Source organism: Zeus faber (genome assembly GCF_960531495.2).
Source record: "Zeus faber genome assembly, chromosome: 22".
NCBI lineage: Eukaryota > Metazoa > Chordata > Actinopteri > Zeiformes > Zeidae > Zeus > Zeus faber.
Genome location: NC_137209.1, coordinates 6291309 through 6309513, shown reverse-complemented (window position 1 = coordinate 6309513; position 18205 = coordinate 6291309). Strand labels below are relative to the sequence as shown.

Sequence of the window (18205 nt, the reverse complement as noted above, 5' to 3'; positions counted from 1 at the left end):
ACGCAAGCACACCGGACACCCTGCGGCCCCCTCGTCCCACCGTGACGCGGGTTGGGGGGCTTCTTGGGATGTCAAAGCTCTGCAATCCGATCTGGCGGAGCGTCTTCCTTGGCCGAGGGACAGCGTGCGGCCCCGCCGACGTGCACCTGCCGTCCCCCACGGCCCACCTCGCTGACAGACAGCCGGACGTCGGTCAAATAAACCCCGCGGAAGGCCCACCGAGAGCGAGAGAGAGAGAGGTCTAAGGACTACCTATGTACCTCTTAGTCCTAACTTCAACTTCAACTGAGGGTGATGAGATAGATAGATAGATAGATAGATAGATAGATAGATAGATAGATAGATAGATAGATAGATAGATAGATAGATAGATAGATAGATAGATAGATAGATAGATAGATAGATAGATTTTGGCAAAAAATCAGGAGTTTGCCAGAAATTTGGCAAATTAAGCGAATAATAAACAATACATATAAACCCAAAAATGGTCAAAAAACAATAAAAAAAAAAAAATGTAAATAAACATACAATTTCACAATAAACAAGCTTAAAGGCTTATTTTGAGGGTAGCAGTGACCTGGGTCTAGTTGTCATTTGTTAGAATGGAATTTTTTCGTTGAAGGCAAACGTCCACTGAACCTTCAACTGGTTCATTAATTAACCTTTAATGCTCTTGGGTTGATGCGATGGTGACAGATGTCTGTAAATCTAAGGTCAGAGCGTGGCCAGAGCCGGGGTCAGCGCCAGTGGAACCACCTACTGTGCAGTGTCTTTCCAGCCGGAGGAAAACACTTAAGAGTCTTTCTGTCGGGTGGAGAGGAGAGAGGAACGAAGGAAAGAGGTAGGTGCCTCCCGAACAACGCGGCCGTTGCGCCCTCCGTTTGCCGCTCCCGCCGGACGCCCCCCACTTCGTCTCCATTTTACGAAAAAAGGGATTTCGGGTTGGTGCGAATCCCAAACACCGACCGACGTGGCCTCATCCCAGAACTAGGCCCCCCCCCCACACACACACACACACACACACACACACACACACACAGCGTAGCGCGACGGCAACAACACGTCGGTGACTCAGCGGCTCTTCCTCCTTGCGTGAGTCACGGTGTGAAAAAAAAAATTGGAGGAGAAGAAACGCCCAGAGAGTGCCCAGGAAGTCACGGAGGGAAACAGACTTCTTCCCTTGCTTGAGGATGAGCCGCGGGGAACAAAAAAAACAAAAAATTCTGTTTTTTGGGGTTTTTTTGCTGATCTGAAGCACTTTTTGGAGACAAAACCGTCCCCGTCGTTTTTTTTAAATCTACCCTGCGCATGAAACAGATAGACGGAGGGAAAGACAACTAATGAAACTACCAAATGAATGAAATCAACCTAACAGTCAACCAGAAAGAAAAAAAATGGTAATGCACAATCAATATTGTGATTAACATAAAATAGCTGAAAAAATTGACAACAAAAAAAAAATCTAGGGACGGGCCAAATAAACACTATGGAATATCAGGTCGGATACTGGAATGAAGGATTATTGGGACTGCAAAGAACAATTTTTGTGTATCCGCTGATCCCGAGCACCAGTACAAACGCTGAAAACCTTTTTTCATTTTGTCAATTAACTTAATCATCGCTTTGTTCAAGCTAAATTAGACAGAGCATGAATCTGCCACTGAAATATTGAACCTGAAACGTGAGCTCGTCGCAGCTATGTCACATGAAGTCGGTATCGGGTTCTGCGAGTAATACACTGGCACGGTGTCGGTCACCAAACCCGATACCCGTGCATCCCCGGCGCTCGTGCAGTCATAAAACTGCCCCTGCAGCTCGGCTCCGCACCGACGGGATGTGGATGTTCTGCTCTTGTATGGCGTCGTTTGCTCCATTTGTAGAACTCACGGACAGTTTAGTGTAAAACTGATCGATCGAAATGACCGTGACATGGCGCGGCTTCGAAATCGCTGTTTATCACAAGCGTGGACCGTTCAGCTGCTACGGCCAAGAACCCTTTACGCAATTCTGGTGTCTTTCTGTGGCTTCCTTACGGGGGTCTCTATTTGCCGCTAATTATCCAATGATACTGATTGTGCCTATAATCTAAAGCACAAAAAACAACACTACATTATGTGATTGAGCAGATGCCTTTGTCTAATACTAAGTGTCTTGCTCAAGGAACAGAACATGCTACCAGGAGATCGGGGACTGAACCGGCAAAGCTCCAATTACAAGCGCTCTACCTACTGAGCCACTGCCCACTTAACATAACACACTTGACACCATTCAAAATCAGCGATCTTGCTATTTACTACATCCACTGCAAACTTGCAAACTTACAATCGGGCAATTTAAAGCTGTTGTACAGTATAACGAAAGGCTCGTTTGCATTCAATATTGGCAATCACCCAAATCAGCCAGTATTCGAGACAAATACAACGTTGTAAAACAATGGTATTGTGCGTCTCTAATTTGAGAACGCCTGAGTGCCTACAGAAGTTGAGGCACTTATTGGCACCGTTGAAATCCCATTTCGACACACAGACGAAATGAATGATGTGTGGCCTCGGGCGCCTGCGTGTTGAAATCAAATGGATGAACAGACAAGGAGAAGGTGGGAAGATAACCAAAGGAAGACAGTCAGTTGAGGAGTGCAGAAGATTTTTTACTTTTTTTATTGGTTGGCACTCTGAACGGCCAGTTGATTTGGATGGCATGGAAAATAAATTCTCAAAAGAGATTAAACATGTTTTTTTTTTTACGATTAACCGTTTGCTCCATTGAATTGCAGTTCAGCTGGATGAGAACTTGCAGCAGAGTGGTAAGTTTCTCAGGACATCGTCCTGCAGTCCTTTCAGTAATTTCTCTTTTTTTATGTTATGTCATTGGTCAGGCTCAACCACATGGGCACTTCCCACTCTCAGGACTGAGCTCTGTGCCAGGGTTCGGGCGCGGGTCACAGGTTCATGTCAGACCAAGGACCCAGCATGCACCTTCTGCACGTCCCTGCCGCTCGGTTTCTCCCAACGCCGAGCTTTGCATGAAGGGAAATGTCTCGGAAATAACTCGCCGCGGCAATGCAAATACGGTATTCCTGCAAATCCGTTGCCTCTCATCCTAGGCCTCGAATCATCAGCCAGGAAATCAAGAAATCGTTGCCACCTGCACGCGACCGCAGGTTGGATCACCATCGTGCCGCCGAACCGTCAAAGGATCTCTGCAATGCGCGTCCTGTATATTATAAACAAGACCATCGGCTTAGTCTTTAGGTTAGGTTTTATCGCATTTCAGCAGCAAGTGGAGGGGTCCTCACCCCTCATGGACTGCTGTGGGGTGAGGACCCCTCCACTTGCTGCTTGGGACAAATCATGGCCCAACAAGAGGAGGAGGCACTGGCTGAAATACTGAAATTCGGTCAGTCACCACGGCAGAGTGAGTCGCACATGACTCATCATCGCGAGACCAGGCTAAACCCCCCCCAGCTCTTTTCATTAAAATTCCAAGCTCCTTCTAAGACCTCCATATGCTTACAACATCATAGCAAGAGCAAATCCCAAGCAACCCGAGAAAAAAAAAATACTGTTTTCGTAATGCTAAATGCAGAGAATCGGCAGATCTGGGGGTGAAAGGCGTTTCCTCGAAAAACAGATCGCGGCCCGACCGGATTGCCTGCTTTCTCAGCTTGAAGTCCCAGCAGCCATGGAGGGAGCGATATCACACTCAATTCACGACGGGTGTATAAAATATTACTTATCATCCCCTTCAACGTTCCCTAATGTAAAGACTTATAGTATAGATTGCTGATTCTGACCGGATACCGAAGCCCCATTGCCCCTGCGTGTCACCAAAGCCTCGTGAAGAAGCTTGAAAATCCGCAGCTATGAAGGCAAGCCAAGAACAACCTGGTCTTTTAGCCGTAAATAGAAATAGATTCATCTTATTGCCCTTATAAAGCCCAACAGAAGCGCATGGGGTGGGGGCGGAGTCGGTGTCTTGTGTCACAACGCACACACGTATGAACACAAATGCACACTCCGAACCCACTCACCCCCCCCCCCCCCCCCCACACACACACACACACACACCTCAGTGATTCAGCTCTTTAAACAGGAGTTGAATCACAGACGTTGGAGCTCCCCTGAGAAGACAAGGCAGCCTGGGAGCGAAGGTGCCGCCCCTCCGCCGGCTGAAAAAGAACTGCTCCCACGCACGCACGCACGCACGCACACAGAATGTGGACGTGGTCCTGAGTGGGCTGCTGATTAGAGGGCTGCACAGGGGTCAAAAGTGAGTCTCAGGTGTTCATACAGTTCCATGGTACTTTTCAATGTCTTTCCTTCTGTCCCTCTCTTGAACTCAAGACCTCAACACATGCACGCAGGCAAATTGAATTGCTTTGCATTCCATCCTCCTGAAGTTGCTCGATATGAAGTGATCAAACAAATTCGGCAGGATGCAATGCAACGCAATTCGCCCTATTTGAAGATTCCATCACAGCCTCATGGGCTCATAACAACTTGAAGTTGAACGCTTAAAGTGTCACATGAGGGCCGGACCCCCCATGCTGAGACATTTTATAGCGGCAAAAATGTCCCCCGCCATCCCTTTGTTTGCTGCTCCTCAGGCCAGTGAAATGGTTTTTGATCCACTGTATATGTGTTAACAGCCCAGAATGTTGACTGTGACTCCGCTATAGCTGCTAAACGGTAGAAATAAGTGGAAATATAGATGGGAAACATAAAGATTAGTTCTACACTTTTAGCAGGGCTAGCAAGGATAGTAAATGCAGCAGTCCGTCATTGATTTGGTTTTCCATCCTTGGTGGTCCAACACTGTGAAAAACCTTCCATTTTATCCCGGACATCTGTGAAACCAGACCCAAATTCACCAGCACGACACATTTAGGAGTACAAAATACAAACGTCATTCATACGTCAAAGCATTCTTGTCAAAGGGCCCTGGGTTGAGACTTGTGAGTTCTGCAGTCGAAGAGCGAGTCGATGGATAAACAGCCGAGAAGACGGCGCGGCAGCGCTGTTTGCACGATGCACCGAGCTCACCTCGACGCTCTCGTTGACCTCGATGCCTCCGTCGTTGTCGTCGTCCAGCTGCTTGTGGATGTGCCGCAGGGCCTCCAGGCTGAAGCGGTCGGCGTCGCCCATGCACGGTGGCATCACCAGGAGGCAGGGGTCTGGGCAAACAGGGCAAAGAGGTCACAGGCCAGACTCGAAAGCCGGTCCTAGGTGGTGTGTGCACAGCGTGTCACATGGCGGCACGCTGTGTGTCAGAGCCAAACACGTTTCGCCTCCAGCAATTGTTCCTTATCCGCGTTCATTTGCCGGCAAATGTTTGACGAGCGACTTCTTGCACGCTCATCTGACTTACAAGCGGAATATATATATATATATATATATATATATATATATATATATATATATATATATATATATATATATATCTTTCATTGAATACCCAGACCCATGTGATCATGTGTCCAAAGCTTCGCATTATTTTGAATTGGCGTAAAGTGTTAAGACGGGCGTACATTCCCTTAGAGGTCCATTCAAAAGATGTATTTAGTGACAATATTTAATTACCAAGCCTGGAATGCATCAACCACAAATATAACGTCACCGATGTGCCATCCTAACATGGATTACTGAGTTAAATGAACAAACTAATACACCCCCCCCAAATAAATTAAACCTCATTTATGGAAAGAAAATATTATCATTCAAGCAGGGACACAAATATCACTTCCAGGAATAGACTTACATCATACTGGGGAAGTAGTTTAATTACTCTTTTGGTCTGGTATACTGTAGCTGTCAGCAACACGGAAGCAGAACGGTCTCCGTGCTGCTTGGAGTCACTACGTGTGCACTCCACTCAAACCGACTCAAGCAATAGATTTGTGTATTAGAGAAATTGGTCAATTTATTTATAAGGTATTATTAAGCTAATAATATGTTTTATCAAATGAACCAGAATACATCCATTGCATGTTTTTCGTCATTTAATAATCAAACCACAAATAACCGATAACAAAAATAATCAGAAAACACTTTATTCCAGAAGCAGCCAAATGAATACACATTTATAGATAGTGGAAATCTCCTGCATCCTCCTCTGGTTAATGGGACGAACCCACCGCCGCCGTCCCTGGCTTCTCCCTCGGAGCCACGGAGAAAGAACCGGCACTGCCTCCCTGCTGTGGGTAGGCACAATGTTTTCAAAGATTATTACTCATTCCAGCGATAAAAAACGCGTCGTATTTAAGCCAGAAGCTGATGTGTGAAATACAAACAATAAACGCTAAACTCACAAACTAATCTAACTACGTTCATAAGCAAACAGGCTCCAAATGCGGATAAAATGAGAAGTAAAAGGGCAAAAACGAAAGCAACGATTGACTTACCCGTTGAAGGTTGAGAAATTTCACAATTTGAAGCGTTGAAGAAAGAGTGAAAGAATACGTCAGTATTCAGGCGTCCAGGTTCCGCAAACCTACTCGGGGTCGACGAGGTTGACCAATAAACTGCTGAACAAATGCACGCGGTCAGGCCTCTTGCTGGTTTCTGTTGTGTCCTGTGTCATTCCTGGAACATCCCCAGGCATCCCCAGGCACCCCCTCCATTTGTTTTGTTTTTTACTCAGATTCCTCCACCCGCCAATCTCCACCCCCCCCTCCCCACATGGGAAAGGAGGCCATTGTAAGTTTGAGCCTGGCCCGTCGCCAAAGTCTCTCGGCGGAAATCCTCAGCGTGTACATACGCAAGCAGATACGCGTCGACGTAACCCCCCACCCCCGATTTGTTCATTCCTTCATCCAATCGGAAATCCTACAAATCGATGGAATGAAATTGATCCGGAATAAACATGCTTGAACGGGACCGCTGCGGCAAGCGGCTGTCGTGGCTTGGCAGACGTTTTAGGGCGCGCACGCACGCATGATTGAAAACGATCCATGATCCACGATCCACGATCCACGATTGAATACGAAGATATATATAAATATGTCAATACATATAGACAGAGAATCTTTGGTGATGTGTTTGGTGTAAATCTAATCTTATCATTTGAGAAGTTTCTTCTCCTCCTTGATATGACGCATCAGGTAGATTTGCAGTGATTACACAGTACAGACACATTACAGTTTAAATGATCACAACAAAATATCCTTGCCAGTTCATTGTTTTCGATTTTTCTTTTTTTTATCGTATTCATCTTTTTAGGTGTATTTTATTATTTGTTACCTTTACATTTATTCTTATCGTTTATCGTTATGACTACTGTATATTGCCAAATATTGTTCATTGTTTATTTCAGGGTTATTTTTCTGGTTTCTCCTTTATTTGAGGTTTATTGTACATTTTCAATTGTTCTATGTTGTAGTTCCTTTCAAAGCTCAGTGTACAGTATATTGACAATTTTGTCTTGTTTCTCATTTATTTTTTACTTATTTAACTTATTTCACTTATTCTATTTTCTTAACCTAAATAATAACTACATAATTCACAAAATACGTATCTAATTCAAAATGAGTGTTCCTACTTCCCGGTCATTCTAACCCTAACCCTATATTCTAAACTATCCCATCAAATATTACATTTCTGGAGAAGAACGGCTCCAAGGTGTCTAGTTCCACATTGAAAACAATCTCTGTCCGTACAGTTTTAAATAGAGGCGTCAGAAGGCCCCTACAGTCCCTACCATAAGTACAGTAATATACAGTATACAGTAGTTTTTTCTGTGGGTTTCTCATGAAGGATCTGTTTCCCAGTGCAAGACATGACACGTCGGCTCTAGAGTTGCCACTTGGCAACCCGGAGGCGAACGAAGACACTCGATTGGAGGCGAGCCCGGTCTAAGTTTGGATGAGAGGACACCGGGGAGGATGCCTCTGTCGAGACCAGCACTGACTGGCAGAAGGTCTGTAAAAAATAAAATAAAAATAAAAAAATGGTAGCCATAAAGACAGGTGGCCAACTTACTTTTGTGTAAGGTAATTCCGTATTACCCACATGAGACTCGCCGGGATGTTTTGTCTTTTCATTTCGTGTCCGTCTGGTCTAAAACGTGAGAGTACTGTGTTACATAATGCATTTGCTTGGCTTGACCAGTGCTGATTGCATTGTCCTCAATTTACATATCAGTTATGCAAATGGTTGCTTCTTGGTTACTTCAACGAGTACACAATTACTCCGTCTATGTTTTAACAACACACATAAAGACGATATCTGGAGTGCCAATGCAGCTGTGAAAGCCATTTCATTTTGGGGGCCGCTTTTCACCGCTTTTTGTACTCCTCCGCTCGGCTGATATGTCAAACACAGCTACCGCTCGCGTGTTAGAAGCGTATTCCCGTGTTGTTCATCTTGTCTAATTTCTTCACACACAGGCGTGCGCCCTAAATGCTTTGAAACCGCCTGTGCAAAACCCTTCATTAAGCATCTTAATCGTCCGCCGTCTTCTGAGGGAAGCGAGAACGTGTCATTCCGTGACAGCGATCAGGCAAAGCACCCCCTGCGGTGCCAGTAGTCAAAAAGCAGCACATTCCATCTCTGCTTACTTTTCCTATTTGCGGGGGCGTATTGCATGTAGAGCGCGAGCGGTCGCTTGCAAGGCGGCGGGGGGTCCATGTGACAGGAAGTGACCCTAACCACATAGAAGTCCCAATAGAGGGCAAAAATCGGAAAGCACTGAGTTATTTTTAAACGCTGTCGGGCTCCCAGTTGTCAGGATGCGGCTTATCTCGCATTTGGACAATGACCGAGGTCGCCCCTGCTTACACACACACGCACGCGCGCACACACACACACACACACACACACACACACACACACACACACACACACAAAACACATAAGCACGTCGAAGTACACTTCGCAACAGTCGGAAGAGTACGAGAGTTAGGTTCAAAAGAATCTTCAGATGAAAGGCCGCCTGTCAGCCGGAAACAGGCACAAATATATACACCTCGCTAAATTTGCTTTGTGTAAAGCAGGTGACAGCCCAAAGCAGACGGGGACGGTGTTTTTGTGTCCCTTATGTGAGGTGAGTTATTCGGAGATTCTTTTGTCTTAAAAAAAAACCAAAAAAAAAAACAACAATTTGCCCATTCCCTGGTGGCGCGCTGTCCCTTTGGACGGTGAATGTCAGCGAACGTCATCAGTGAAGTTAAGAAAAACAGTCTCCTGTCAGATGTACGGCGCTCCTCTTCAGTCGCTTTGATGGTTTGACAGGGAGCGTGGAATATATTGAGCTAAAAAAAAAACAAAAAACTAAAATTAGCTCCTCCACATTCTAACGCAAAAACTAATTTGATCAGCGGTGACACCGTGCTACCTCCCCCCATCTTGGACTCGTTCCCGCAAGGAGCGCTTTTTAACAGTACTTCCCTTTATGGTTGTATCAAAAAGACAAAAACAGTTTGGGGGAAATGTTACATGAAGAAAAGACTTACTTTGGGCCGCGTTGTCTTTAGGGTTTGCGTCGGCACGAATGTGATTCCCTGACAACACAGGCGGAGATGATCTACGATCCTGCGCCTGCGAGGATTTTTGATGGGACTTCAAAAAATCAATTTAGCCTTATTTATTTATGAATTTATCTTATTTTACAGTCTGACAATGGTAAGGAACAAAAACATGAAGAAGTAACAATTAAAAATGTGCCACTTTGAACAAATTACTGAACTGGAATGTGTCCATTTAAACTGCAATTGACACCAGGTAGCTATTGCTATAAAATACCAGCAGTGATCGTTATGAGACTTAATAACTGCATAGTAACAGAAAAAAATACAGGTGTTATAAATCGCATCGGGTTAATGGCATCCATGAATAAGTTATGCGTGGATATCACGACAGAAGAGCTCAAGATTCTATAGAGTTACATACAGAAAAATACTTTGATTTATTTTTTGGATTGCATGCATTTTCTAAACAAGATATTCATATTTGTTTTTATTTCTAAAGCAGGAATTTTTCTTGAATTGGAATCATTTTGTATATTCTGTTATCTGCTCTGCGAGAATTTCTAGTTATTGCAGCAAAACATGTATTTCCCTTTGTCAAGATGCTTTTCACTGCAGTCGACATTCATGCCCAGGCAAATGTAGATGCAGTTCTTAAGGTAGACTGTAGACTCCTTTAAACGTTATCGATGATCGTACATTCCATTTTATGACTGCATTTTATGACAGCCTTTCATGTCCTGTCCCATGTTTTAGTTAGAAGCATGGTTTTGAGACATGGTTTGCAAAAGCAATGGAAGTCAATGGAGAAAGGGAGAAAAAACAAAATCTCCATTCTACAGACAGAAGCTACTGGTAAACATGAGTGGTGGTATATGGACTTATATCAAGGTAGGTAACATTTACAGTCTCCGAATGTTTTCCAAAACTTCTATATTGCTTTGACCGCTGAGTCAACAGACAAAGTTATTACGTTTATTGGCCACACAGCCTACATATTAAAGGATAACTCGTTTACTCTGGTATTTCTTAACCCAAATCTTTGGGAGTCAACCCGAGGGAATGGCACCAGAATCTTGATAATTGATCCAGTATTGAGGGAATAGCTTTGGGCGACCGTGATTGCCCCATTTAATATGGATCTGATGCCAATCACTCAGGATGGACTCGATATGGACCCCTAATGATCAAAGAATAAGCTTTGGGTCAAAAAATACTGGAGTTAGCCCACCAAAAATCTAGCTTTTCTGTCCACCCTTTGGCTCCGGAACTGAAAGAGAAACTGAGTCTGAGTAGGATCTCTCTGTAGGGGCAGAAGAACAAACTGAAGCTCCCCATTAGCAGCCTGAATGAGGAGTTTATGGTTACCCATGTAAGAGAGGTTCTGCAGTACAAGGAATCCAGCGACCCTAAAGTCTCCCAGGCTGGCATCGTAGTCAGAAATGGGAAATGGGAACAAGTTATGTGGAGCCCTGGGAGAAGGAAGCTACACCTGGCGCCACGACCAGCCATCTCCAATGGCATCACCCAGAGCAAGCCTTTCCAACCAGCAAGGCAGGTGATTGCCTTTGTCCGAGCAGGGGAGAAGCCCAAGCCCCAGCCCCAGCCAAAGGGGGCAGTGGGACTCTTTGGAACCGCACCAGACTGGCAGATTAGGGCGGCCTGGGAAAGCTGCTCAAATTCCCAGAGCACATCGCAGAAACCACCCTCAGAGCAGACATAGTGCTGTTCTCAGATTTATCAAAACAGGTGTCCCTGCTGGAGCTGATCGTTCCCTGGGAGGAGCGAATAGAAGGGACAAATGAGAGGAAGCGTGCCAAGTACGCTGACTTAGTGGAGGAGTGCCGCAGGCGGGGGTGGCATGCACGTTGGTGGGCGGGAGAGACTTCGCAGCTCGGTCTCTCTGCAAAGCATACAGCCTGCTGGCCATCACAGGTGATCGCAGAGAAAGTCCATCAAATACAACCAGAGGCAGCTGAGAAGGTTTCTAGATCAAGAGGATCAAGAGGGGCGATTCGTGGGTATATGCTACTTCGACAAGGTCGGGACTTGATCAATCCCAGCTGGGTCGCCCAGATGAGGGAGTATGACGTTGAAAGACCCGAAAACCCAATGACCCCAGGTTCCGTCACTGACGATGTGTCTAAGTGCATCAGTAGATGTATATTTAACTAGTATGCACCAAGACCCCTCCGCACCTCCCCCAATGAGACGATCCCAGATCATCTGGGAGCAAGTGGCCTGATCGACTGTAAGAATATCTGGGGGCTTGGGCGAGATGGGGGGCGGAGAAAGTGTGGAATTAAGATGGCAGGATGTGATGGGTTTGACATGAGACTCTGGGGAGCCAAGGGGGCAGCAGTGGCCTCTTCGGACCTGTACACCACACACCATCTCTCTCTCTCTCTCTCTACGAAGCTTCCCGTTGACACCGACACGCCAACGCGGAGAAAGACAAACGCAAATACCTTTATCTCTAACAAATACACACAGAAAAACAAACAAACAAACACTTTTTGTGCTGTGTGCAAATAGAAAAATGAACGTTATGTTTGTTTGTCATGGCTGTTTTCCAGAAAGCACTGGCCTTAGAGGCAGTTGTTAAACTGGGATAGACCTTTGGTAAATAAATACGAAAGATATTGAGTGGGTTCCCTTGCCGTATCATCAACATGGGCCTTTGGGAAGGGATCAAATTCACTGATAACTTTGACGACTTCGTTAAATTCCCATTGTCAGAGCGGCCATTCCCTGTCCTGCTGTTAAGTGAGCTGTAATATGAGAAACTTCAGTTGCATCAGCCGACTGTACCGACACTACTAGTGGCGCAAGAAAAATGGAACAGTTCTGTTTGGTTTTCAGGCTTTGATTCTAAATATGGAGTTCTTCCCTGGGTGCCACACTGTGGTTGCCTACTGCTTCTAGAAAGCTAGGATAGGTCAAATGCGGAGGACAAATTTCCCCACATGGATCAATAAAGTGTATCTTTATTGTGTGTAGCACCTGGAGAAACTCCAAGTGAACATGGGGATGACATGCAAAGAGGCTCCAGTCGGGTTAGACTCAGAACCTTCTTGCTGTGAGGCAACAGCGCTAACTACTGACCTACCATGCCACCATGATAGATAGATAAATCTGAGTGTAATTAGGATTAGCATTGCTTGACCTTTTGAGAAGGACAATCTCTTTAATTGGTTGTAAAAACAACAAAACAAGCTTATTTAAGTCTGCTGCAATTACCGTTTAATTACAATTACTTTATTGGTTGTAGCAGTCATAAGTGGGGTGTTAAAGCAGGTTATCATAAAGGACTGGGCGGGGTTTATTGCCTGGCACCCTATGTGCTAAGAGTTACTGTGTTCAGAGCCCATCCATCCATCTATCCCTCCAGACAGTAGACTGTAGGAGACACCTGCTCCCCTGGACCATCTGACGGCCACTGCGCCCTAATCCCTGTGCTTAAACACATGCCCACGTGTCTCAACCGGGCAGAAAATGAGAATAAAACTCCCCGAAGACACAAGAGTTTAATAAGGCAATGCGATGCCCCCAAACATTCTAAGGAAAGGGGAGGGGTGTCGCGGCGGGGGAAGAGGATGTGACATCAGTATATGCCAGACTTGGGTTCGGTACAGAGTGTCCATGTGGCGTGAGCCATAAGTCAAGCTGACGGGCCAGTATTAAAAGCGAGTAAATAAAGCTTCCTGAGAGGCTACCATTTCAGCTCATCAGCAGCCATTAAGAAGTCACAAATATCATTAGCTGCCTACAAATACCACAACCAAGCACAGAGAGGGAAAGAGAGAGAGACAGAGGGAGAAAGAGAGAGTTGGGGGTAGAAATACATAGAGTGAGAGAGCGCTGGCTTAAGACACAACATGTGTTTTCAGGTTAGTCTTAAAACTGGGGTTCACGACCTTTTTTGGGCCATGACTGTTTTTGGATCCCAAAATTCAGTGGGATGATGAGAGAGTGTGACCATGAATTAAGTGTGACATTCATTTTATGTGTCACAGTGCATATTAGGAAATATTTCATGTGAATCTATTTAACTACATTTCTTATAAAATAATATATCAATCATCGAGCAATATATCAGTCTTAGAGATGTCCTGTGCGCATAACAAGTTTAGCCTTAAAGGATTCTATCCAAGCTGGGCATCAGCTTCCTGTCTTCTTTGGAGTGCGGTCGGGGACAATCTCAAGTTGACTCGCCTATGAACAGAACGAAAGGTTGTCCATATCCACATTAGACCAAAACAGTTAGGAATTCAGAAACTGTTTTAGTCTGTCACAGGGGTACGCACAAGGGTGGCGCAAATGACACCGATCTGCAGCGATCCGTGCAACAGTAAACACACGAGCCAAAGTTCACTTAAAAATACTGAATAATACAGGTTCTTTATTTTCACCCAAATCCCTCCGTTCATCTGACTACACACAGCCTACACAAACGACAGTTCCGTCACCGATAGGGTTAGAGCTAATTTAATTGAAACTATGCTGCTTTGGCAGTGGCAACAGGTGGTCTTCCACTTAACCCCAGTCCCCTGCGGCACAGTGGACAGCTGTATCAGATGTGTGGTGTTACAGCAAAATCATCAGTGAGCAAACACCAACACAAAGCAGCTGAGACACTGGACCACAAATAGTGCGAGTGATACTGCGCGCACACACACACACACACACACACACACACACACACACACACACACACACACACACACACACACACACACACACACACACACACACACACACACACACACACAGAGATTTCTTCAACAACAGAGGTTCATTTCTGTTGTTTAACTCAAAAGCCAGATTTACCAATGACAACAACTGACCAGAAGTCTCATTCATCACAAACCGCATGGTAAAAGCTCAGACAGGTTTTTGCTTTTTCCAATGCACATTCCCATCTAACATGCTCCTTTGCATCGAAAAATCAAGTTGCATATTGGCTCCTTAATATGTCATTCAATGTGTTATGCACATGTTCCTCTATATGCTGCCTCTATTGCTGATGGTGACCTCCGCCTTTCGCATTTGACCAGCATAGCTAGTTGTGATCAGTAAAGGGGGCTTCTATTTACCTCAACTGCAGAGTGTACCAGGCCTTTATTGGAAGCAGGCTTATATTAGAGGCGGGCTTTTATATGTAATTCCTGCTGTTTAATAAGCATATTAAATCATATTTTATTATGAATTTTGGATCGAACTTCAATCTGCCATGCAAACACATATATGGTGAAAAAAGAGAGATGTAGTAGCTACCCTAAAAGTCGCAGTTGTAAGGTTAGCAGACGGGGAATTACAGTTTTCCGAGTTTGCCTTGAACGCACTTTCCTGCTTGGAGTGCTGGAGAGCGAAAGCACGCAGAGCGGGGCATTTGCCCCAAGAAGTGATCTGTGATCTGCTCCGATCTGATATACATCTACAACAAAAACAATGTTTTTATTTACTTTGTGCCCCAGTCTTTATTTGGCTTTTATTTGTTCGTGTAGACCACGCCGCCGGCATTTATTAGAGGCCCTGTTTTTATTTGACTACCAGTTTATATTTGAGGAAAATGGTATATCCCTACCACTTCGGGTGGCTCTTGATATCTGATTTCCCTATTGGGGATATTCTTGACACCAATACTCAAATTCAGCCTGATGGTAGGTATCGGTACATCGCTATCTGCTGGAAGTGTTTAGTCAAAGAGCATTTGGAGACCTTAGCTTTTGAAACATTTGTCTGTTTTATAATGGACAAAGGTTTGATGCAAAGCATGACATACAAAGCTTTAAAATTGCCCAATGCTGAATTTGACAGTGCAATCCCCTGCACTGTCCTGCTTTTGATTAAAAAAAAAAATAGATAAGTAATGGACCCCTTGACCTTTGAGCTGCCAAACCCATCCATCCAGGGACATACCTTCTCTCATCCCAGGCACCTTAATCCTCTGCTCAGAAAGAGGGCAAGTGAGGGGTTGGCAGGGCGGGAGACAACCACAGCAAAGCACACTAAAGGCCCACTAAGTCTTGATCTAAAAACTTCCAGAAAAGGAGACGCTCCTTGCAGCTGGGTGTCCCTGGAATGTTATATTAAAAGCCCAAACATGAGTTGTGTGATGTGTGCACAACTGGCTCACAGCAGAGAGGGAAGAGAGGGATAAATGAGGCACAAGAGGCTAAGCGTTCATTCAATTAGTTCACTCGCCACGGCTTTACGGTCTTCTGGTTATGAGGGTTAATTCTTCTCGTGTCAGGAGAGACCCTTAGAGAGATGGAGAGGAGAACAAGACGAGACAAGAAAACCAATACGAACTGCATTGAGGAGAAGAGAGGTCCAGTACTGTATACCAGGAAGTATGGATGAGGTGTGAAGTAAAGTGTCTGTGTGTGTTGTGACCACAGGAATAGAGCGGAGCTCCTGAGATACGATGAAGCTTCCCTCCGTGGGGAGAGTGGCACCACGTATTCTCTGACCTTGTCACAAATTGGTGGAATACAAGGCTTCCCCCTAACCTCCTGCCAACTGACACTATTGCACCCGACTCCTGCAGTTCCAACCATATGCCATCGTTACTATTCAGCAAAGACCATTTAACCACTGTGCATTAGATCCCAAATCGTTTGTTGTACGAGAAACCCAGTTCCATTTCATTAGCGGCATCAGGAAGCCCCAAGGGGACACTGTCAGAGAAAATATTTTTTTAGTTTTGTTCTTGCTTTCATCTCTAGCAAGGCAACGCTAATATGACATTTACATATGTGAAGGAGGGTTTAACAAAGACTTCAAATTCCAAAGTCATTCACTGGCATCTTTAAAACTACACTAACTAATGAAAATGACAAGTCTGTCCGCTGAGCAGCAGCATCTCAACGCCTCGGCCCAAATCAGTTCAGAACACAGTAACAAATCAAAAGCCTGGATAGGTTGGGAAATCATGAGAGATCTTTGGTCAGAGCTGCAAGTTTAAGTCTTTTCAAGCTTGAGCTTACAGAAGGCTTCCCTTTGTGTTATCAGCTCGCAAGACTTCCTGTGTCTGTGTTAGAACTTCCTGTTCGGCAGGATTCTCTCACTTGGTGCCGACGGCCTGCTGCTCAAAAGGGAAATTGGTTTAGAAGCTATTGGTGACACTTTAGATATATAATGGAAGAAACTGTTAAATTCGGCATTTTTAATGAGTTGTCCTTAAATTTAACTTAATGTGATTACATGTTCCAGTTCCAAGACCAATACATTCATGTGCATTGACTCCCATGCTAACAAAAGAGCAAATAATGACTATACCTGTATGGCAGCATCTCAGATAGCAAAGGTCATGATGGTCGAGAAACATATGACATATTAGCACAGTGATATGGGTTACCAGCTCACTATTTGGTTAAATAAACAAGTCTCTTTAAATACAGCTTTAACCAATGAAGTGCAGATTGTTGACCCAAGCAATATACCTAAACATACATTTGACCTCCTTTGCTTCTGGAAACTGGGGGGGGGGGGGGGGGGGCATAGAAAAATTGAAGGTTATTCTCTTGCTCTAAGCAGGTTCCTCCTCTGTAATATGAACTGTGCCCAGTTTGGACCAGATCAAGGGGAGGCTAAGTGGCTCTTAAGGACCCACCTGTTGGTCCGGACACACCACTACGAGGGGATCTTAGATGGATGGATTAGCGGTCGGCCCGCCGTGGCCTTCCTTACCTGGAGGGCTGAGGCCAGACCGAGACATGGGAAAATAGTTGCCCTGGTCTTTAGTGACACACCTCTTTTGCGTCCCTTTCTCCACAATGCCTAGGATTAATACGAATGTGTACGTATACAGCAAATGGGCTACAGCAAAAGACCTACAAATTAATCTATTCCAGAAAGATTTTTGTGACCACTGTTATTAGGGGCTGCTGCTAAATGAATGTGTTATGAGCATGGTTGGAAACATGAACTTTTGTGGAGACAGAGTCGAGAGCATACCAGAGAAATCCACACCGCACTTCGGCCTCCGTTGGTCAGACCGACACTTTGCGTGCCCCCTGCCAAGGGAAAGTCCCTGAAATATGAGGGCAGTGCTGGTCACATCCCATATAAAACTTAAAATACCACCAAAAAAATGGAGTGTGCATAACCCCTTTTACTTGAATTTTAATAGGAAGCCACTAATGGACACATTGACTCAAGGAGGACTTGACTAACATTGACTAAAAATTCCAGTCAGTGCTTCTGCCTGACACTAAGAAAGGCAAAGCAAGTGTTTCTGGTCACTTGAGGTGGTGGGAATGTTTTCAGTGGCCTTGGTGTGTCTGATCAGTGCATTATTGCCGAGAAAGGCAGACCCCGCCACCAACAACAGAAAGAGCACAGAGAGGAGTGAAAACAGAATGCAAATATAATGAATGTTTCTTATTTAGTAGTGAAGTATCAAAAATGGTATTTTGTAATCAGAATAACCTCAAGGATTAGCACTTTAAACTGCAATATTACCAACTGACACTTTAGAACCAAGTACTGTAAAAGTGAGAAGCAACAGGACTTTACGTGCAGTTACATCACCAAAATAAATAAGAAAAGTAAAAACAAAAGACTTAGAAAAGAGGAGGAAACCAAGAAGACATATGCGATAAAGTAAGCAATGTTTTACAAATGCAATAAAGTGCAGCAGTCAGTGCAGAGATAGCCATCCGGCTGCTGTGTCAGGTCTGCAGCCGAGGACTCAACCCTCTTTGTTGAGTGGCTTGTGTTACAATGATGACTACAAGC

General features: G+C 44.8%; 1 protein-coding gene across 1 annotated transcript in view; it reads right to left on the bottom strand.

The window, feature by feature from the left end:
- The window catches only part of stim2b (stromal interaction molecule 2b), a gene marked incomplete at both ends in the record, with an annotated part of 44599 nt that overhangs the window by 16436 nt on the left and 9958 nt on the right, over positions 1-18205 (bottom strand). The window contains one exon of the mRNA XM_080023246.1: positions 5043-5173. Within this exon, the coding sequence (XP_079879372.1) occupies positions 5043-5173 (131 nt within the window). The remainder of the gene's footprint in view (positions 1-5042; positions 5174-18205) is intronic.